This window comes from Aspergillus fischeri, genomic scaffold (assembly GCF_000149645.3).
Source record: "Aspergillus fischeri NRRL 181 1099437636263 genomic scaffold, whole genome shotgun sequence".
NCBI lineage: Eukaryota > Fungi > Ascomycota > Eurotiomycetes > Eurotiales > Aspergillaceae > Aspergillus > Aspergillus fischeri.
The window spans coordinates 200,370-218,916 of record NW_001509763.1 but is presented as its reverse complement, the minus strand read 5'-3'; the positions used below and the strand labels follow the sequence as shown (position 1 = coordinate 218,916).

At 49.7% G+C, this 18,547-nt stretch overlaps 6 protein-coding genes across 6 annotated transcripts; 3 read left to right on the top strand and 3 right to left on the bottom strand.

Moving 5' to 3' along the window:
- Window positions 1-1,456: 1,456 nt before the first annotated feature.
- On the top strand, window positions 1,457-3,281 carry NFIA_025160 (putative cyclopropane-fatty-acyl-phospholipid synthase; the record flags this gene model as incomplete). Its single annotated transcript, XM_001261340.1, has 4 exons — window positions 1,457-1,561; window positions 1,686-2,172; window positions 2,246-2,997; window positions 3,066-3,281. 4 exons carry the CDS (start codon window positions 1,457-1,459, stop codon window positions 3,279-3,281), a joined length of 1,560 nt encoding a protein of 519 aa, XP_001261341.1.
- A 543-nt stretch (window positions 3,282-3,824) lies between these two features.
- On the bottom strand, window positions 3,825-6,071 carry NFIA_025150 (amine oxidase; the record flags this gene model as incomplete). Its single annotated transcript, XM_001261339.1, has 4 exons — window positions 3,825-4,060; window positions 4,115-5,023; window positions 5,083-5,662; window positions 5,733-6,071. 4 exons carry the CDS (start codon window positions 6,069-6,071, stop codon window positions 3,825-3,827), a joined length of 2,064 nt encoding a protein of 687 aa, XP_001261340.1.
- A 3,407-nt stretch (window positions 6,072-9,478) lies between these two features.
- Window positions 9,479-10,566, bottom strand: NFIA_025140 (PEX28-32 family peroxisomal membrane protein; the record flags this gene model as incomplete). Its single annotated transcript, XM_001261338.1, has 2 exons — window positions 9,479-10,111; window positions 10,174-10,566. The coding sequence occupies 2 exons, from the start codon at window positions 10,564-10,566 to the stop codon at window positions 9,479-9,481; spliced, it is 1,026 nt and encodes a 341-aa protein (XP_001261339.1).
- Window positions 10,567-12,218: 1,652 nt separating this feature from the next.
- On the top strand, window positions 12,219-12,739 carry NFIA_025130 (import motor complex subunit PAM16; the record flags this gene model as incomplete). The annotated part of the gene is made up of 2 exons (XM_001261337.1): window positions 12,219-12,221; window positions 12,326-12,739. The coding sequence occupies 2 exons, from the start codon at window positions 12,219-12,221 to the stop codon at window positions 12,737-12,739; spliced, it is 417 nt and encodes a 138-aa protein (XP_001261338.1).
- A 1,232-nt stretch (window positions 12,740-13,971) lies between these two features.
- Window positions 13,972-15,387, top strand: NFIA_025120 (D-arabinose 1-dehydrogenase (NAD(P)(+)) ARA2; the record flags this gene model as incomplete). Its single annotated transcript, XM_001261336.1, has 1 exon — window positions 13,972-15,387. The coding sequence occupies one exon, from the start codon at window positions 13,972-13,974 to the stop codon at window positions 15,385-15,387; it is 1,416 nt and encodes a 471-aa protein (XP_001261337.1).
- A 975-nt stretch (window positions 15,388-16,362) lies between these two features.
- On the bottom strand, window positions 16,363-18,530 carry NFIA_025110 (putative topoisomerase family protein TRF4; the record flags this gene model as incomplete). Its single annotated transcript, XM_001261335.1, has 2 exons — window positions 16,363-17,001; window positions 17,064-18,530. 2 exons carry the CDS (start codon window positions 18,528-18,530, stop codon window positions 16,363-16,365), a joined length of 2,106 nt encoding a protein of 701 aa, XP_001261336.1.
- Window positions 18,531-18,547: the final 17 nt, after the last annotated feature.

Sequence of the window (18,547 nt, the reverse complement as noted above, 5' to 3'; positions counted from 1 at the left end):
CGCCGAACGTACCCTAGAGTCATGGTTCAGGAGTATTCGAAGGAAGTCTTTTACTTTTCTACTCGTCTTCACTTTTCAGGGATTGGGATGGTCGGCGTGCATGAATGAATGGCAAGATTATAGTAGGGCAAACCGACTGGGACGGAAGCGGCGTTCTTGACCTTTGCTTTTTGCGTATCGATAACACTACGAGGCTTCACGATTCACAGCCGGTATCTTGTATGATTTAGCTCTTTTTTAGGGATAGTTTTCCACCTGTAGGAGGTAGCAATTCGATCATTCATATTTGCAGAACAAGTACCTGTTTCCAAATCTCTTAGCTGGATGAAGGACGTCGTAAGTATGAATGTGGTCAACTTGTCGTGAAGCATTCAGTATCGAAGTGGCCTAGGTGATCGGTCCGGAATCTAGTGGACTGGGAAATGAATCCTATGAAAGCATAATCATATTATTAGCCAAGGGGACTGGGAGAATTGGACACGCACTCACGCAGATTGCCGCGTTTCAGGGTCTGGCTGCAACCTTGGTTGGATTGAGCGACGGACGATCCAGGGTTCTCGGCATCCGAGGACTCCTCGGATATGATCTTGATAATAATACATGGAGTACGGCACATGAATCGAGCTTTGCAACGGTTGCTAACAATGTCAGGAGAGGGGACTTTGTATTGTCACTATATATCACGCTCAGTATTATCTTACACAGTGGCTCTGTCTACGGCCCTGGGGATCATTCCGGATTGCTGGAGTAAATCGACTGGTTACACAACCGTGCTACCCAGTATTATTGAGTAATTTATGCCACGAACGACAGAGGGGCGGACAGCATGATCATTGCCAGCTTTTCTCGCGTATGACAATGCAATTGACTTTCAATTTCATTCAGTTCCTGGGACTCAGTAGACTACAGTATACTAATATCTATTGCCCTGCAGCCGATTCTTCATGCTAGAGATTATAATAATACTCAGTTATCTTCTGGTACGGAGTATACGTATGCTCACCGCCGCCAATTCAGGAGAAACAACCATCCCGCGCGTGGTTCCACTTGGATTTGTTGATACGTACCAGCTAGGGAGGTAGACAGCTACGTACTATTAATAAGAATCAATTCGAGCAGGGACTCGAGAGCCAAGCTCGTCAGGTCCACTAGTACTAGTAGTACTGCTGCGAACTTGCTAAGGTAGGAACCTAAGTAAAGACCAACTAGGCTTGTTGGCGCCGCGTCAATTCCTCATCACCGATAAACCAACCCGACTGCTCCTGTTCTCCATCAACATCAATTGTTGTTGATCTGCTTTCTTTCCTGCCCTTGTGGCTTCTTCCTTTCCCCGCCTTTCCATTTATCTTTTTTTCCCTTTCTTATCACGACAGAACATCTGTCGTGATTTGTGACACTGACCTGCCTTGGTCTCCTTCCTCCCACTCAATCTCTCCGCGAAATCGTCGAGCCAGCCATGACGAAAATTCACCCCGAGTCCCCTGAGGACTTCGAGTACATTGAAACACCTCCTGCTTCTTGCACTACCCCCGCAGACGATTGCGGTGTGCGGACGACATCGGTAAGTTGAGGTGCTCAATTGAGCCGACAACAATTTGCCCGGGCTCATCGAAGCTCTTTTGGAGCTCTATGGAGCGTCTTCATGGAAGGCAATGGGCTAATCACTTTCTCTTTCACGCTTTTAGTACCCGGCTATCAAAAATGCTCCCGTCCCCGCAGACGCTGCAGGCAGCGATAGTTTCTCCAACATCCTGCTTTTCTCTCTGCTGCTGTTTGTTCCGTGGTACTTGGCCCGCCAGGTCGGTGGTGGTTTCTACACCACTATCTTCTTTGCGATCTTTACCACCGTCCCCATCCTGATGGCCTTCTGGTCCGTGGCTTCTTCCATTTCTCCCCGCAAGAATGAGAAGGCCAAGTATGCTGGTCGCCCCGTCGAGCACTACCTTCACTTCCACAGCGAGCATGACCGTGCCACCTACCGCGGCAAGAGCAAGATTCCGATGGAGGTCTTCTACGAAAAGTACTTCAATGGAGAGGTTGATTTCAAGGTCGACGCTCTTGAAGCTCTGGAGTTCAGACACGACTGGGCTAACTTCCGCTTCACCATGGGCCTCTACAAGCACTTCCTCTTCGGCTTCATTCCTGAATTGCTGGTTCACTCCCGTTCTCAAGGTAAAGTGGCATTCCCTTGGTTATTCTGCACAGATGAATGAAGTTCATGGTTTCTGACTAAAATGGTCTGCAGACGAGGAACAGGTGCGCGACCACTATGACCGTGGTGACGACTTCTACGCTTGGTTCTTGGGCCCTCGGATGATCTACACCTCTGGCATCATTAGTGATATTAACAAGGAAGAGACTTTGGAAGAACTTCAGGACAACAAGCTAGCTGTTGTCTGTGAGAAGATCAATGTTAAGCCCGGTGACACTCTTCTCGACCTGGGTTGTGGCTGGGGTACTCTCGCCAAATTTGCTTCAGTCCACTATGGCGCACACGTCACCGGTATCACTCTCGGTCGTAACCAAACTGCCTGGGGTAACAAGGGTCTCCGCAACGCCGGTATCCCCGAATCTCAAAGCCGTATCCTCTGCTTGGACTACCGTGATGCTCCCCGCGTCGAGGGCGGTTACAAGAAGATCACTTGTCTTGAGATGGCAGAGCACGTCGGTGTCCGCCACTTCGGTTCCTTCCTGTCTCAGGTCTACGACATGCTTGATGATGATGGTGTGTTCTTCCTCCAGATCGCGGGTCTCCGTAAGTCCTGGCAGTATGAGGATCTCATATGGGGTCTGTTTATGAACAAGTACATCTTCCCCGGAGCCGATGCCAGCACTCCTCTTGGATTCGTCGTCGATAAATTGGAGGGCGCTGGCTTTGAAATCAAGAGCGTTGACACTGTTGGTGTCCACTACTCTGCTACTCTTTGGCGCTGGTACCGCAACTGGATGGGTAACCGCGAGAAGGTCGAGGCCAAGTACGGCAAGAGATGGTTTAGAGTAAGTCCCTTTGACGAATTCATTATACACGTTGAGCACGACTGACTGGAGGACTTTCCGTTCCTCAGATCTGGGAGTACTTCCTGGCCTACTCGACCATCATCTCCCGCCAGGGAAGCGCTACCTGCTGGCAGCTCACCATGGTCAAGAACATCAACTCCGCCCACCGTATTGAGGGCATTGACTCCCAGTACGGCCTCAAGGGCGCCCGCCAGGCCGCCATCGACAACGTGGGCCACGGCGTTCTCCCCAAGGCCCATGTCCCCACCGTTAACAAGGAGTAAATAACGAATTGTCCCCTGTGGGTTTTGGCATCGGGGAACATAATGTCACATGGTGAAATCATATCACGTGCATATGTTATGGGAGGAAGGAAGGCGACCAGGGAGGAAGCTGGTTTTCCGAAAGGTGATACAGGACCGGCGGGAAGCATGAGTCGGAGTGAGTGGTCTCGGTGAAGGTATGGCAGGAATGTATGATCGCAACGGCAACTGTCTGATGTACGATGGTTCCGATCTATATAACTCTTTCGGTCTCGGACGAGCGAGAGAGCTGTGTATGTCTAATATCAGAAGACACATGGTAATGAAAAATAGATGTCATGATGCGTGATAGTTCTTGACCTTGCTTCTCATCTCTCCTTTACTCTTAGTAAAAAGATCTCAAAATAGCTCTTTGAACACTTTGACAAACTAAATGACTTGTATGAGATTTCTGAACCAGACGCTAATCAACAATGTCAACACCAATAGAATGCTACATCTAACCATCTCAAACACCGAATCCGAGTGCCAGGAATCAAACAACCAGCCCGATAATTGATGGAACTATTCAATGCGCTTGTAAAGCTTCGCCTTAGTACTGGCACCCCCGTTGGAGCAGCATGCTGCAATGGGAGCGGGCTCAGGATGGAGGGTGGATTTGTTGAATGACTGAGTTGACGGGGGCACATCCAGGGCCGGATTTTTCGTGAAGAAACCATCGGGTTTGAGCATGACGCTGATTCGCTCCATAGGCATGACGGGGAAGTCTTCGACACGGGGGTTATGGGTGAGACCGAACGCTGCCGAACTGGTCAGTCCTGGCTGTGAGACCCATAGGGCTCGAGGAAACTTACTATGCCATAGAACCACATCTTCGTTCTCTGTCGAGTCGTTCCTTTGTACCCAGGTCTCAACGCCTTCCGCTCGTCTACTCTGGTTGGTGAACTCGCCTGCGGCGTACAGCTCGTCATCGTTGTACTTGGTGACCCAGATGGGTTTACTGGCGAACTCGGCCCGTCGGTAACCCATTGCGTTTTTGCTCAATAGGAGCATCTGGCTAGGTGCCGTTTGGAGTTTGTATGCCACAGGTTTATAGGTCACGGGGTTGATGACATTATCGTTGCGGATCTTGAATACTCGATGGCGGTTAATGTCAGTGTTGGCTGAGCCGGACTTGCGGATGACGGTCTGCTCAGTAGTATAGCCAACAAGGTAAGGATTCTTCTCGTCTTCAGGGAGTGGTACGCTGTCCTCATAGTAGACGGTATTCCTGAAACCATCTATGGCCGGATCAATCCGCAGAGAAAACATGTGTTGATGGAAAGGAGCCATGACTCCAGGACCGATGTTTGTGCCCCAAGCGACTGTTTCGCCATTCTCATTGTCAAACGGAACGGTCGATAAGATACCGGTGGCTCGGACCTCAAGTTCAACATTTGCAGCTTGGTCAAAGATGTATGCAAAGATGTACTCGTAATTTGCAACAGTGCAAATCATTTGAAGGACCAGCTGGCGGTTTCGCACCACAGTCGCAGCGCCCGATCGGTAGTTGGTGTGTTTGTGTTGAAGACCATTGTCCTGTTCATGCATGCAAATGATGTTTTTCAAATGAACGGGATTACCTTTTGAATCCGTTCGATAGCCATCAAAATATTTGATGTGACCCAGACAATCGCATCCAAGCGTCAACTGGTTAGCATTGAGACCAAAACCAACATCTCCAACATCAAAAGCCTGTTTCCGGTGATAAGGGGCCCGAGGATCTGATGCAATCCAGATGATCAGTAAAGTGCTCTTACTCTTGGTGTCATGGTCAGCTCACCTCCGTAGGGAACCGTCATCTCTGAGACCGAAAGCCGGTAGAAGACGTTGCGATTGTCGTATGTGATATTGTAGAGCACCAGTCCCTCCCGGTTGTTGAAGCCGACTCTGAATCGCCATTTCTGCCAATACACAAAGTTTCCGTCAACTGAGAAGGATGCCCCCTCAGGTTGCTGGACGATGTAGGGTTTAAGGTCATTTCTCAGTGGCTCGTCCAGAAGATCATGAGCATATTGAATTGTTTTAACAGGTCTCCACGGTTGTGTCTCCATTACTTTTGTGTCTGCGCCGCCAGGAAGATAGTCCATGCGGACCAGCTCCCGGGTGATAGCATCGAAGACGGGAGAGAACTTGCATGGTAAAGAGTAATGGTTGTTCTCTGGGTGGTCCACTTCAACCATGTACATAAAGCATTGGAAGAGCCGTCTCGTTTCATTGGGGCTGTCCGAGCCATACATCCACGGATCATTGCAGACTGCCATTCCTGGCGGCAGCTTGAGTTTCTCGATTTCTGCCAGTACCGCAGGGTGCCGCATGCAGAGTGCCTCAATCTCAGTCACCTCGTCTACATCAATAGGTCCCTATATAGTGAAGCAATCAGCTATCAAAACAGGCGGATTCTGGAAAGGGAAAGAGGAATGATCTACTCACTTGCACATGTGCGGGGAGCTCCTTGATATGGATTACCGACTTGCTGTCAGCATTTAACAGGGCCTTGTGGAAGACACCACTGTCCAAACGGTGAAAGTAGGAAAATAAAAGACGAGGGGGTTTCTGAGGCAAAGGTTTCCGTAATCTATCCGCCTCGATATATGCAATGACATCTTTCTTGACGGGCTCCTGCAGATCAACTCGCTTATAGCGAAGAGGCACACCAGGAAAGGCAGCTTCGAGTATGCGAACGGCAAGTTTGATCTCTTCTGGAGTAATTGGATCGAAGGGATGGAGGTTGACCGAGGTGGTCGAAGGAGAGCTCTGAGATGCCAGCATATTGCGGAGACTTAGGTTCGTATACTACGCAGTTGGTGGTATGTATTACTGAAACCCCTCGAGTTCAGAGATGAGCGTGTAAGAAGGGACTGGAGAGAAAAGAGAGAAAAGAGAGACGAGACGGTGCTTATATAGTGTGCCTATAGTGTGCACAGAAGCTGACCTCCACCAATTGTTATCTTCTTCCTGTCAGTTGTAGGATTAGTTATGTGAAGAAACGGTTTGCCTATATCTACCCTCCGCAAATCAATGGATATGATCTTTGTGCCAGTCTTTCTCCACGTTCTGGATGGACATGCCATTTTGGGATAAGCTGGATAAGCTCCTACCACTTTTCGGTGGGGCCTCCGATAGCGATTAACGGTAGATACTAAGGTAGTTGCGCAGAGTGCACATCACAGACAGAAGTATAGGACCAGAGTCGGATTCAGATTGATCATGACAAGATCGACATATGAGAAATAGTTTTAGATGTCCGTCAGCAATATTTGGATAACAAGGCCTGCCGAAAAAATACATTGTTCATTCAACTAATGCTAAATGGAGGATTCATATTCGAACGATTCAAGCGGGCCCAGAGCTATTACTCAATGATCAAGGGAGCTTTCAGCCTCGCAGAAAGATAACCTCTAACACTTTTGGAGGCCATAGGTCTAATTTGAAAATAGACATCTACCTTTCTCCGTAGAAGGATATCCGTAGGATGGTTGATGAGGGGAACATGAAATATTGATGATACCGATTAGATAGTACAGCGTATCTCTTGCCATATCAGGACTAGCGCACGATTTGCCTCTTCTCCTTCTCCACTACTTCTCCAACCAGCAGATTGACCCTCATTGTTCCTGTGCGATATATCTTTTGCTCAATAGCATGTCTGCCATGTTTCCATGTGGTGACACAGTAAGCCATCATTCCGTTGATTCAACTGTCGACGTGACCATTCATTACTCCTCTTACTCCGCACCTCGGTCTGATAAGCGTGATAATCGCTTATCGGTTTAGTATACAAGGCCGCAGTATTATCTGTTGGCCTTGTTCCTTTTTCGTACAGGTTGAAATGACTCAATTTACTACCACGTATAACGAGTTCTCGCTGAGAAGCGAAAGCTCAATACCGTCGAGAAAGAGATGCAAAAGGGAGGGTGGGAAGTGGACTCGGTCAGGTTGTCTGACCTGCAAAAGGCGCCGAAAGCGCTGTGATGAAGCTAAGCCTGGGTAACAAATAATATCTTCTCAAATACTTGTGACTAGCGTGACTGATATCTAAAACTAGCTGCCAGAATTGCGCCAGGTTAGGGCTCAGCTGCGAAGGATATGGCTCGGTGTGGGCAAAGCCTCTCGATCCAGGCGCACAAGTCTTTCAACAAGTTGGACTATCAAAGCGACGCAAGATCAGTCGCTCTCATTCTGCGTCCGTTGGCTCAGATGGATCCTCCCAAGACCGTCCATCTCCCAATTTGACCTCGTTTCCGTCAAACTCTCTGAATACATCATGTCCATCAATGTCGAAGTACGATGCCGATGAAACCTGCTGGTTGGAAGTTGGCTGGAGGATCGCTGACAACAGAAACGATACCGAAAAGTCTGTTACTGCTACTCACAATGACAGGTCTGGTGTGATCACCAAGCCTTTTGGATACACCAGTCATTTGACTGCCCTCGAGACGCTTTACCTCCAATATTATGTGGAACGAGGGTCCAAACTGTTGGCGAACTTGGAAAACGAAGAAAATCCATTGCGATCATTGCTCATTCCTCGAGCCCACTCCTCTCCCCTTCTAATGAACGCTCTATGCGCGCTGTCTGCCATACATCTCGCGAACCGTACAAGTGATAGCGTGTGCGCCCAAACTGCAGCAGCGGATTACTACATTCAAACAATGAGAGGCGTTCGGACCGCACTTACTGAGCGTTCCGCCGATAAATTTCCCGAGGACGCTCTTCTCTCGGTTGCTCTTCTTTGCAAGTTTGAGATAGTACGTGGAAGCGTGAGGCAGTGGACGGTGCATCTGCATGCATTAGGAAAACTGATACTATCTCGCGGTGGATTCGACTCCCTCAGCCAAGACACGGCTCATTTTCTGCGAGGACTGTAAGTAATGATGGCAGTTTGACACGAGATTGCAGGGACCGAGCTAACTTTCAACTCAGTTTTCTATACGGGCAAAATTTGGCAAAATTGACGAACCCCAGGCTGATCACCGCGGCCTTGTCGGACCTAAATCATGCAGAGATTACCAGGCTCGACATATACATCGGCTACACTGAGAGAATTATCAAGCTGTGTGCAAGGATTGCGGATCTGCCTCTTCTTTGCGCTGACCCAGTTGCCCTAGGCTTGGAAATCCATACAATGTCAGTGCTAGCCCCCTTACAAAACGTTTGAACGCATGCTGATACTGTACAGCGACGAGTCGCTTCGTAATTGGACAAAATTTCTACCATCGTACATTATACCTAAGGGGACAACAGAAGAGAACCTCACCCGTCTGCACATGGTAGCGGAATGTTTCTGCAACGCTGCATACATTTATCTCCATTCCACGCTAGAAAGGATGATGCGGGGGCTCACGCAAAGAGCATCCTCGATTTGGACTTCTTTCATATCATTATCAAAACGGGGGGCAGTAGAGCGTTGTCTCAGAACTATTCGTTCATCGCCACTCGACGACCACTGCGAGTATTCCGCGCTTACTTTTCCACTCTTCATCACAGGATGCGAGTGCGAAGAGACGATAGAGCGAGAACTAATTATGCGATCATTGACTCAACTGGAAGTTAATTTCGGTATTGGGAATGTTAAGCGCGCAAAGGAACTACTGAATATCCTCTGGACGGGAGAAAAGTTGCATTGGCTCGACGTTTTGGAACACCTGAAATGGGATTTAATCCTAACGTGACTGACAGTGTCCATCTGATGATGTCGAAAGGTCACGATTGGCCCATATTGCCTAACTGCTAGCAGTCTGCATTACTGAAGCTGTGAGAAATGAAGGTCAGGTTGCATCGTTGGCTGTGACTCGAGTCATACACTGGGCGATGCCGACGATGCCAGAGCTTACTTCTGTGAAACGTACGTGCATGATTCGAAATTACCCTCAAAAGGCTACGACACTTGCGTAACTATCGGCGATATATATATTGTGAATGACCATACTCGTTTTGCCGGATGCTTGTCCGAGAACCATTCTTGAAAAAAATCTGAAGTATCCTCAGAATTTGTTCGAAACGTGGATGATGCCAGAAATAATATATGCTTCTGAATGTTAATATACACTCGGAAAAGTAACCCTATTTGCTGAGTCGAAACCGAAAACTGGATGAAAAAAGGGCTGCCACTTGACACTGCTCCATGAAACTCCCCGGACTCTTTCGCGGATTGCCCTGGCTAAGAGACTGAACGATTAACTCAACCCCATATTGACCTCGTCACCCAGCCCCAGTTCTCGCTCCGCTCGCTCAATACCACCTGTAGCTCGAGTACCCCAGCGGTCTAGACGATCTTGAGCGTGGACAATTTCCTTATCTCGAATGCTGGCACTGTCACTGTGCGAGACACTCCCCGCAACGCTGCTGTCTCGGCCCATACTGCCATGACTTGCGTTGCCGGAATAGTTCGATGGCTTCCGAGAGTGCGCAATGTCAATCGGTCTCGAGACGGGGGTTCCCGATGGGCTGTAACTGGTGGTAGAGGTTATTTTTCCAGCGTCCACGGAAGATGTATTGGTGGAGGCTGGTAGCGCAAAGGAAGAGCTACTGGCTTTGTCGCTTACAGGTTTCGAACCCCCGAACCAACGTCTTTTCCGCGCCTTGGAGGAGGCTGACGGGGCGAGACTCACGGTATCGGTATCGACTGTTGAAGCGTCAATGTTCCCCGACTCCCTCTGATTATCCAACGCCTGTGTTAAACTAGACTTGGCCGTAGCCGGCGTGTTTTCAGTCGCTTGTGGTATCTCGACAAGTTCAGCGTCGCGGCACCACTTCCGACGACGAGTATAACGATCCCAACCATCTTGCCCACGACGGCCATCATTCCACTATAATGTCACAATGACAGTTAAATAGGGGTCAATTGTCACGGACGGAGGTGCGGTCTCACCTTGTTATCATAGTAGATCCATCCTCCACCATCCGCTGCTTTACCATCTGCCTTGCTGTTCGTATCGTCAGCTCCTTCAATACGCCACTCACTGCCCTCGACCCAGCGCCACTTGGCATTCCCAGCCTGTACATGGGGGAGCTCAAAGTCATCCTTGGACGGGGCTGGGTTCAGATGTTCGTCGGTCCATGCAGCACGCTCAGAGGGAAACAGAGAGTATGTCCATCCAATTCCGAGCCACCGGCGTTGATTCTCATAGAGTACAAAAGTGAAGCGAACGCCGGAGGAATCCCCTCGCCGCCTCGTTGCAATGGTTGCAGCATGACCGTGGCTCTGAGCCCAGAGGGACTGCGGTTTATTGGCATTTAAAGAAAATGAAAGACCAGTAATCATGGAACATATTCGGCGAACAGTCAAAGATCTCCATAAAATGACTCGTGATACTCTTGCTGGTCGAGAGTGATAGGTAAGAATGATGGTGCCTATAGTCATGGCAACACGGCGAGTTGTGATTATGTAAAAGGGCGGAAGGGTCAATGCGATCCAGATGGGAGTCACAAAAAGAATTCGTATGAACATAGTAGTGAGAGCGGGTCTTGTAGTTGCAGAAGTCGCCGTTCTCTGGGTCGATAGGAAATCCGTAAGCTCAAGGAGAGGCTCCAGGAGTATGTTGCACCGAGTGGTGAAAGTTCTCAATGTCTCGACAATCTCATCCAAAGTCTCATGCTGATGCGAAGAACCCTCAGAGGCACTCTTTTGGTGCTGTCGTTTCTCGCCCGTGAATGCCGCCGTCGATAACGGAGAAAAGCGTCTCCAATACATGCCTAGGATTAACCCGACTACGACCAACATCGGACCGCCCCAAAGAATAATCGCATCGCTGTACAGGACCACCGTCCAAAATCCCGCCACGAGAAGGAAGCTTTGCCATGGGTCGTCCGTTGTCCACGTGAGCAAGCCGGCGAGTTTATTCAAAGGAAGTATAAAAGGATGAGAATAGGCCAGAGCTCGAGTGATGGCCGGAGGTGTAGCCACAAGAAGGGGAGATTTGCGATGTACGATTATGCTGGAACGTTGTCTGGACGTCAAGGATGAGCCTGAAATGGTAGTGGGCGAAAAAGCAGCAACCGTTGGTGGCTGAGAATCAGGCTGTAAGCCATGATCCTGCGCGTATGACGGGGCCATGGAATCTATCCACGGAATATCTTCTACCACAGCATCAGCATCTCCTGTATACTCTTCAATCGAACCGGACCCATGTTGTTTCTTCCTCGCTCGGGGGAGTAAGGTAGCGATGGATTACAGTTGTGTCACGTACCGAGTGCTGCCATCCAACAGAGAGGTCACATGCATCATCCATCAAGAGCATTGCGGGCAGTGCGATCGCGAAGAAGAGGAGGGGAGAGAAAGGAGAAGAGAAGGGGAAAAACCGATAATACGTAGGATGAGAAGAAAAGCTCTCCAATAACCGAAAGGGTTGCAGGCAGGCAGATCATCGACTGCGGGGGAAACAGGTTGAGATCCGCGGACACTTTGAAGCCTTTTGCTCATGGTTATCGGGACATGTGACTGCTTGTCCCAAAGAGGATACCAGGGCGATATCTTAGAGTAGTATACGAGAAATAATAAGGATTAGTTAGTATTTTTAAGATCGAAATAGTTTGATAGTACAAATAATATCAAGATTTAACTGTATGCAGTTATCTACTGGACTGACCATACGATAATGGCGTTCTTCAGCTGTCCTGTCACTGGCCGAAGCCGACAATAATGAATCGCGACTGGACCAATTCCGCCGCCGAAATTTTTGCCGTTCAGCGTCTGGCTTCAGGTTCCATCTGCGATTCTCCGGTTGTCCAGCGCCATCCATCATCCATTCAACCCTCATCCCCCAGTCTCTTCACGACCGGATAGCTATTTACGTTTGACCGGTTAGCTTCCTTCTACTTCTTTTCTTATTGAGTATTCTCTCTTCGATCTAGGTGCTTCAGTACCTTTGATCTTTTCCGACTCTGATCTTCCTTTGCTTCCCTACTTCCTCCGACATGGTGAGTTCTTTTCTCAACAACCTTATCCCCGTTCCCATAGAATCAGGCTTCAGTCTCTTCATCACCAGCAGGCGCAACTAGCTGACTCCTCTGCTACTTCATAGGCCCACCGTATTCTTACCCAGGTCGTCGTCACGGGCGCTCGAGTATTCGGTCGAGCCTTCGCAGAAGCTTACAAGCAGGCCTCCGCATCGTCCAAATACGCCCAGGCAAATAAGGGAAAGGGAGGAAGCTCAAGCACGTTTGCATCTTCCGGCTTGACACTCGATGAGGCTTGCAAGATTCTCAACGTCAAGCCACCGGCCGGCGGAGAAACGAATCTGGAACAGGTGATGGAGCGGTTCAAGAAGCTGTTTGATCTGAATGATCCCCAAAAGGGCGGCAGCTTCTATCTGCAGAGCAAAATCTTGCGCGCTCGCGAGAGAATCGAGATGGAGATCCGACAAGCGGAGCGCAAAGCCGCACAGGAGAAAGAACTCCGGGAAGGCTGGAATCCCAAGGTGTACAAGGACCGGTGATTTTGTTTTTTTTTTTTCTGTTTCGCCGGAATTTGAAAAATGTCGAGTTTGAGTGTGTTCGACTTCTACCCACGAGGCTATGCGCTCTCGAATCCGACCCGACCCGCTGTCAATTCGCGGAATGGAGAGATTGATTGTTGAGTTGGGACGGACTACGATCCGACGTCGCTTTCTGCTTTTTTTCATCGTTCTCCTTTCAGCTCTTCGGCATAGCAAGGCGTTTTGTTTGGTGGCTTCCAATGTTGGTATTGGAGACAATATAGACCCCTGCCCTTTGCATTGACTACTTCGATGTTCATTGCATGGCACGGTTGGAGCGAAAGATGCCGTCGCATCATGTTGTACACCACCTCGCTCTCAACCTATTGTTTTTCTCGCCCGTGTGTTTTATTCTGCTCCTGCACGGGTTTGTTCCCGTTTGTGTATATTATTCTCGAGGAGCGGGATACAAGGGAAACAGTTATTTCTGAGTCACGGAGAGTTCGTCTCTTCTCTGAGCAGATGCTGTCCTTTCCCCCTGTCTATCGCAATTTTTCTCCACTCTACCTTGCCTAATTCATGGAATGAATCAACAAATGTACCATAGTACACCATGTGGTGACGGTCTGCTTTTGTCTATTCTCTTCCCTTGGGCAATAAAGTCCACCCAGCCTCCAGCTTTATATAATTTCAGCAATCGTCATATACTGCCTACCCAGACAATGACAGAATAGTTATAGTTCAGGGAATATCTCCTGTCATCTTTAATAGTAGGAGAAGCGTATAGAGGTGTAAAGAGTGTTGTTGGGAGTTCGTTTTTAGCTTTTCTCGGCGTTCTCTCACCACCGCCTTGGGATCGATCGATTGATCGATCCCATCTCAGGTACCTTCAATCAATACTGCTAGTAGAAGTCTTCCATCGTCCATCTTCCAGGATCTCCCAACCTCTGATCATTCTAGATCCGATCGATTATGCATGGTCGATCGGCCATGAAGTTCATTGGGCTGATCTAAAGCAACACTAATCGGACCCAGCCCATGGCGCCATTCCCTCTAAGGTGGGCATCCGCCCCATGGGTTAGAAATTAATTCCAGATGGCTCGCCTTCGCCCCCCTCCGAACAAGGATTTCTTTCTTTTTATCTCCACGACTGAACACTGGCTTGTTGATAGTCTCGTCAGTGAAGATTGCAGCGCATTGCTCTTCTTACCTCAAAAAACTCTGTGAATTGCTTACAAGTGGCAATCGCAATCATGGGGCGTCCCTCTGTCCCTCTGTCGGCGCATCTTCCCCCACTCATTATGGGCACCGCGACCTTCAATTCTCAGTACAACCAGGATCCATACGCCCTCCCCACGACGGAACTTGTTCATCGTGCTCTCTCGAATGGTGTCCGCGCTTTCGATACGTCCCCATATTACGGCCCAGCCGAGGAGCTTCTCGGTCGTGCTCTGGCTACTGATTACGTTCGCTCCAATTTTCCCCGTCATACATACCGATTGCTCACCAAAGTGGGCCGAGTGGCAGCCTCTTCCTTTGACTATTCTCCGAAATGGGTGAGGTACAGCGTGAAGCGCAGTTTGCGCCGCCTCCATACCGATTACTTGGACGTGGTCTACTGCCATGACGTTGAATTCGTGAGCCCCGAGCAGGTCATCGAGGCGATTCGAGAGTTGCGCCGCATCCGCGATACCGAAGGCGCTATTCACTACGTTGGCATATCGGGATACCCTGTGGATGTACTGTACAACCTTGCAGAATTGGTCTTGCGCGAGACAGGCGAGCCGCTCGACGCGGTGCAGTCGTACGCCAATTTCACGCTCCAGAATACCCGACTGCTGACCCAGGGTCTCCCTCGGCTAGTGGCCGCCGGCGTGGACGTGATTCCCAATGCGTCGCCATTAGGGATGGGCCTTCTACGGCGGAAGGGTGTGCCCATTGGAAGCATGGGCGATTTTCACCCCGCTCCAGACGGTCTTCGGAAAGCCATTCGCGGTGTGAGCGAGTGGGCCGATGCTCAAGGAGAGAAACTCGAAGTGATTGCGATCCGCTTCGCTCTCGAGTCGTGGCTTCACGACGGTGCTAAGGCTGGGGCTCTAGGTCCGCCTCTTGCGCGGTCCCCCGGCGCTGATCCGGGATTCCTCTCTGTCGCCCACATGGGAACGGGCGAGCGGCTAGGCGTCAGCGTGATGGGTGTAAGCAACATAGAGGAACTGAACGAGACATTGCGCGTTTGGCGCAGCATTGTCGATGGACTGGAGAACCAGGATGACGAGGAAGACACCAGCGAACATGCTCAGGCCGCTGCTATACCTACCGCATCCCAAGTGCCAGCCATTCTCACGCCGTCTGAAGGAGTCATCACCGACCGTGCTTGGTCCAAGTCACGTCGCAGTCGCATTTTGTCCCTGGCTCAAGACATCCGGTCCATTCTTGGCCCGCAATGGGTGGATTATACATGGCCCAGCCCTGGCCCAGATTTTGTTAATTCGCTGCCCGCGGAGCATCTCGCTTTCCTGGAAAAACTTGATATTGAAACGGCCGGTCCTAAAAATCAGAACGCCGATTTGGTTACCGGAAAGCAGGACGAGTCTATGGTAACACCTCCTTTGGACGCGGTGGACAGGCAGATACCCCTTGGCACAGTGCCATCCAACGTTGCTTTATGATATATTTCTTCTCGACCTTAATGACCCATGATGATGAGTACACACCTTGATAGAATTCATAGGGGAAGAGTATCCAAAAGGTCTCTTCTCAGATCTTTCACGAGATATTATCGAGTTCCTCTGCTGTTTGGCTTCAAAGCACCGTTGTATTCACCCCTTTGACTTATGGACGTCTCTCCAAAAGACAAATAATTTCTTTTCATATGTGTCCGTCCGAATCAGTATTCCTCCAAATCATCCTCTCCAAGCAATCGCATATAGCGCTTCCTTGATGAGAAAGAGGTGGAAGGGAATTTTGCAAAACGGAACGGAGACGATTGCATCTCCGTAACCTGTAGCATTTCGAAATACTTAAAAGTCAATATTGTTTCTCAACTAGCCATTTCAGGTTCATAATGGATCAATAAGCTTCGCTCTGTCTCGGGATGTGAAACCTGTGTCAGGACGGCCCAACCAGTCTCGCGAGACGGCTGGCAGTAGACGGAATCTGTGTTGATTGAGATACTCGACCACGGAAATCACTGTATCTGTCAGCGGCGGCACACAGCCTAAGATGTTGCTGTTAGAACGGGTGATATCTGAAATAACACGTAGCCCATATCGACCCAAAGGGCTCGATTGTCGGGAGCTGCACACTTTAGGGACAGGAGGTAAAAGCAATATGAACAGAAGTACCAATCACAGACTCTTTTCGTAAACTCAGAACGCCCCCAGAACCAATACCGACAACCAGCATAGCCTCCCACCCTATCCACAAACCCAAAGAGAACTCCACATATACTCAAACACGGGTATCTGATGCAAATCGCGATGAAACGACAGAATGAAACTGGAGAGAACAAAGAAACGAGAATCGAGTCACCCGGATAGACCTCAACAGAGGGATATCATTGCTCGTGGGCGCCGCAAGGAAGCGTCAATGTCGTTCAAAGCTGACATCAAACCTCGGGCCACGAATTCACCTGCCTTACTTGTTCATTTCGTCTCTTTTTCTCGACTTGCGAGATCTCTGTCCATCTCAGATTGGGTTTTATAACCACCTAGACTCAAGGCTTGCTCATTACTGATGGAGTTTGGAATAGCAGGTATATCGGGGCGCAAACGTCTAAGACGAGCGGCCCGTTCTCGCGATGCTTGTTGCTTTCTTTGCAACTTGGTCATCTTCTCCTTCGAGTCCTTGGAGTCCTTGGATGCTGGCGCTGGAGGAGCTTTGGAGGATTTCGCTGAAGGAGGTTTAGCAGGCAGATTAGGTGGCAGGGGAGCAAGGTCGGCAGGAGGTGGAGGAGGACTCTCTGGGGGAGGTGGTGGAGGTGTGGGAGCTCGACGATACTGTGCAAATCTGGGATGGGTCTCAAAAACCGCACGTAGCTGCGAACGCTGCTGTGCGTACTCCTCATAATTTGCAGCGATGATGCTTTGCAGAATACTGGCTTTTGTGTCGCCAGACACCGCCGAGGAGACCATATGTTCCTTAAGCAGTTGGAATGCCCTTGAGAATGACCTGAAGATCAGATGGATTTCCCGAGTCCCACCCGACACATCGTTATCCGGGTTGTTGGGATCCTCGATTGATAAACGAGCATCGTTATTCCCTTGGAACCCTTTGTACACTCTCTAAAGGAAGCGGGTCATCAGTGGATGGGAAAGTCTGCCCAAGTTTGCATTGAGATACTTACCTTGTTGAAATAACCCGGCGGATTCAGGCGAATACCAACATTCTCGAAGTCGAAAGTGTTGCCGTAGAATTCGAAAAAATCCATGAGAATGCTGCCCAGATTAGGCGCTGCGTGACCATGTGGTAGATGCTGAAGAAGACTGGTGACGAGGCAGGTTATGGAGAACCCTCCCAGCCCACCAGTTGGGACCTCATTAAGGCCACGAAGTAGCAGAAATTGCTTGACCACCGCTACAATCACGGGCATCGCCGGATATTCTGATTTCCAGTTTTGAAATGTGTTGTTGGCGATGAGCCCGCTATCATTGTCAAACGACAGATCAACCCGCAAGCCGGTCATCTTGTCCACAAACTTGAGAATCGGAACGCGCGCATGCGCGATGGTCTCTATTGAATTGGGAACGGCGATTTCGAGATTTTTGAGAAAGGCCGCGAAAGCGTAGATCTGCCCTTTACGCTCACCAAAAGTCTTTATGCCGTTGCGCATGAAATTTGATGACAGCAGGACAAGATCTATATCCGCGGTGGGCAAATACAAGCCAGAAGCGAACGAGCCGAACGGACGAAGTTGCACACCATAGTACCTACTTTGGAATGCTACCTGCAGCCTTGTAATCAAATCCGCTCGGACAATCTGCTCATACTGCATCGGTTTAACCCAGTGGTAGAAACTCAGTATTTCGTTGTGCAGCCGAGAACCCAGGTGCAAGGAAGGTTCCATGAGCAACATCCAAGGAGTTGCATCCTCTTGCGAGCGCGCTCTCCACTCGTCAATAATCGAGCCATCATCGTAAAATCTGACCATGGGTCGTCCGGTCTTCTTGGAATAGCCCTTTATCTCGTCATCGTGTGTTCTCTTCCGGCTTCCGAGAGCAGAGTCTCTTCCTTGCAGACGTTTCGGTCCCGAAGGAGCATTGTCCGGCACCTTCATCCTGGCTTCTTCTTCGTCGATCAAGCCACTGAAGGATATAAAGTCCTCGTTGGTCGTCACTGCATCCGCAGGTGCTGTCTGCTTAGCGTTCTCAGCGATCCGCGCCTTGCGAATCAGCTTGACGACATCGACCCTCTTCGCCAACGTCTCATCAGGCGGGGGTAGGACAGTGTAAGGATCTGGGTTGGACCATTTTGGAGCTGTGACTGGTGCAGGAGTAGGAGCAATCGCAGTATTTGTTCCTAGCGCACGCTTCTTACGCGGATGCGAAGCCTCGTCGTCCTTATCATCATCGGACATGTCCATCTCGGCTTCCTCGCTGTCACTGAGGCTTGAAATGGGCGCAAATTTCATGCCCGGTTTTTCGTCTCCTGTTGTAGCGCCCAAGATGGGCTCTGGAGTGGTTTCTCTTTTGGTAGTCAAGAGCGGTCGTTCGGCCGTCCCAGGTCGTGCATATCGGAAAGTGAACTCGCGTCTTGGATTATTGTTATTGTGCGACCGTCGGTCGTTGCCTCGAAACTCGAAAGCTGGCGGCATGATTGTACCGCAGCCAG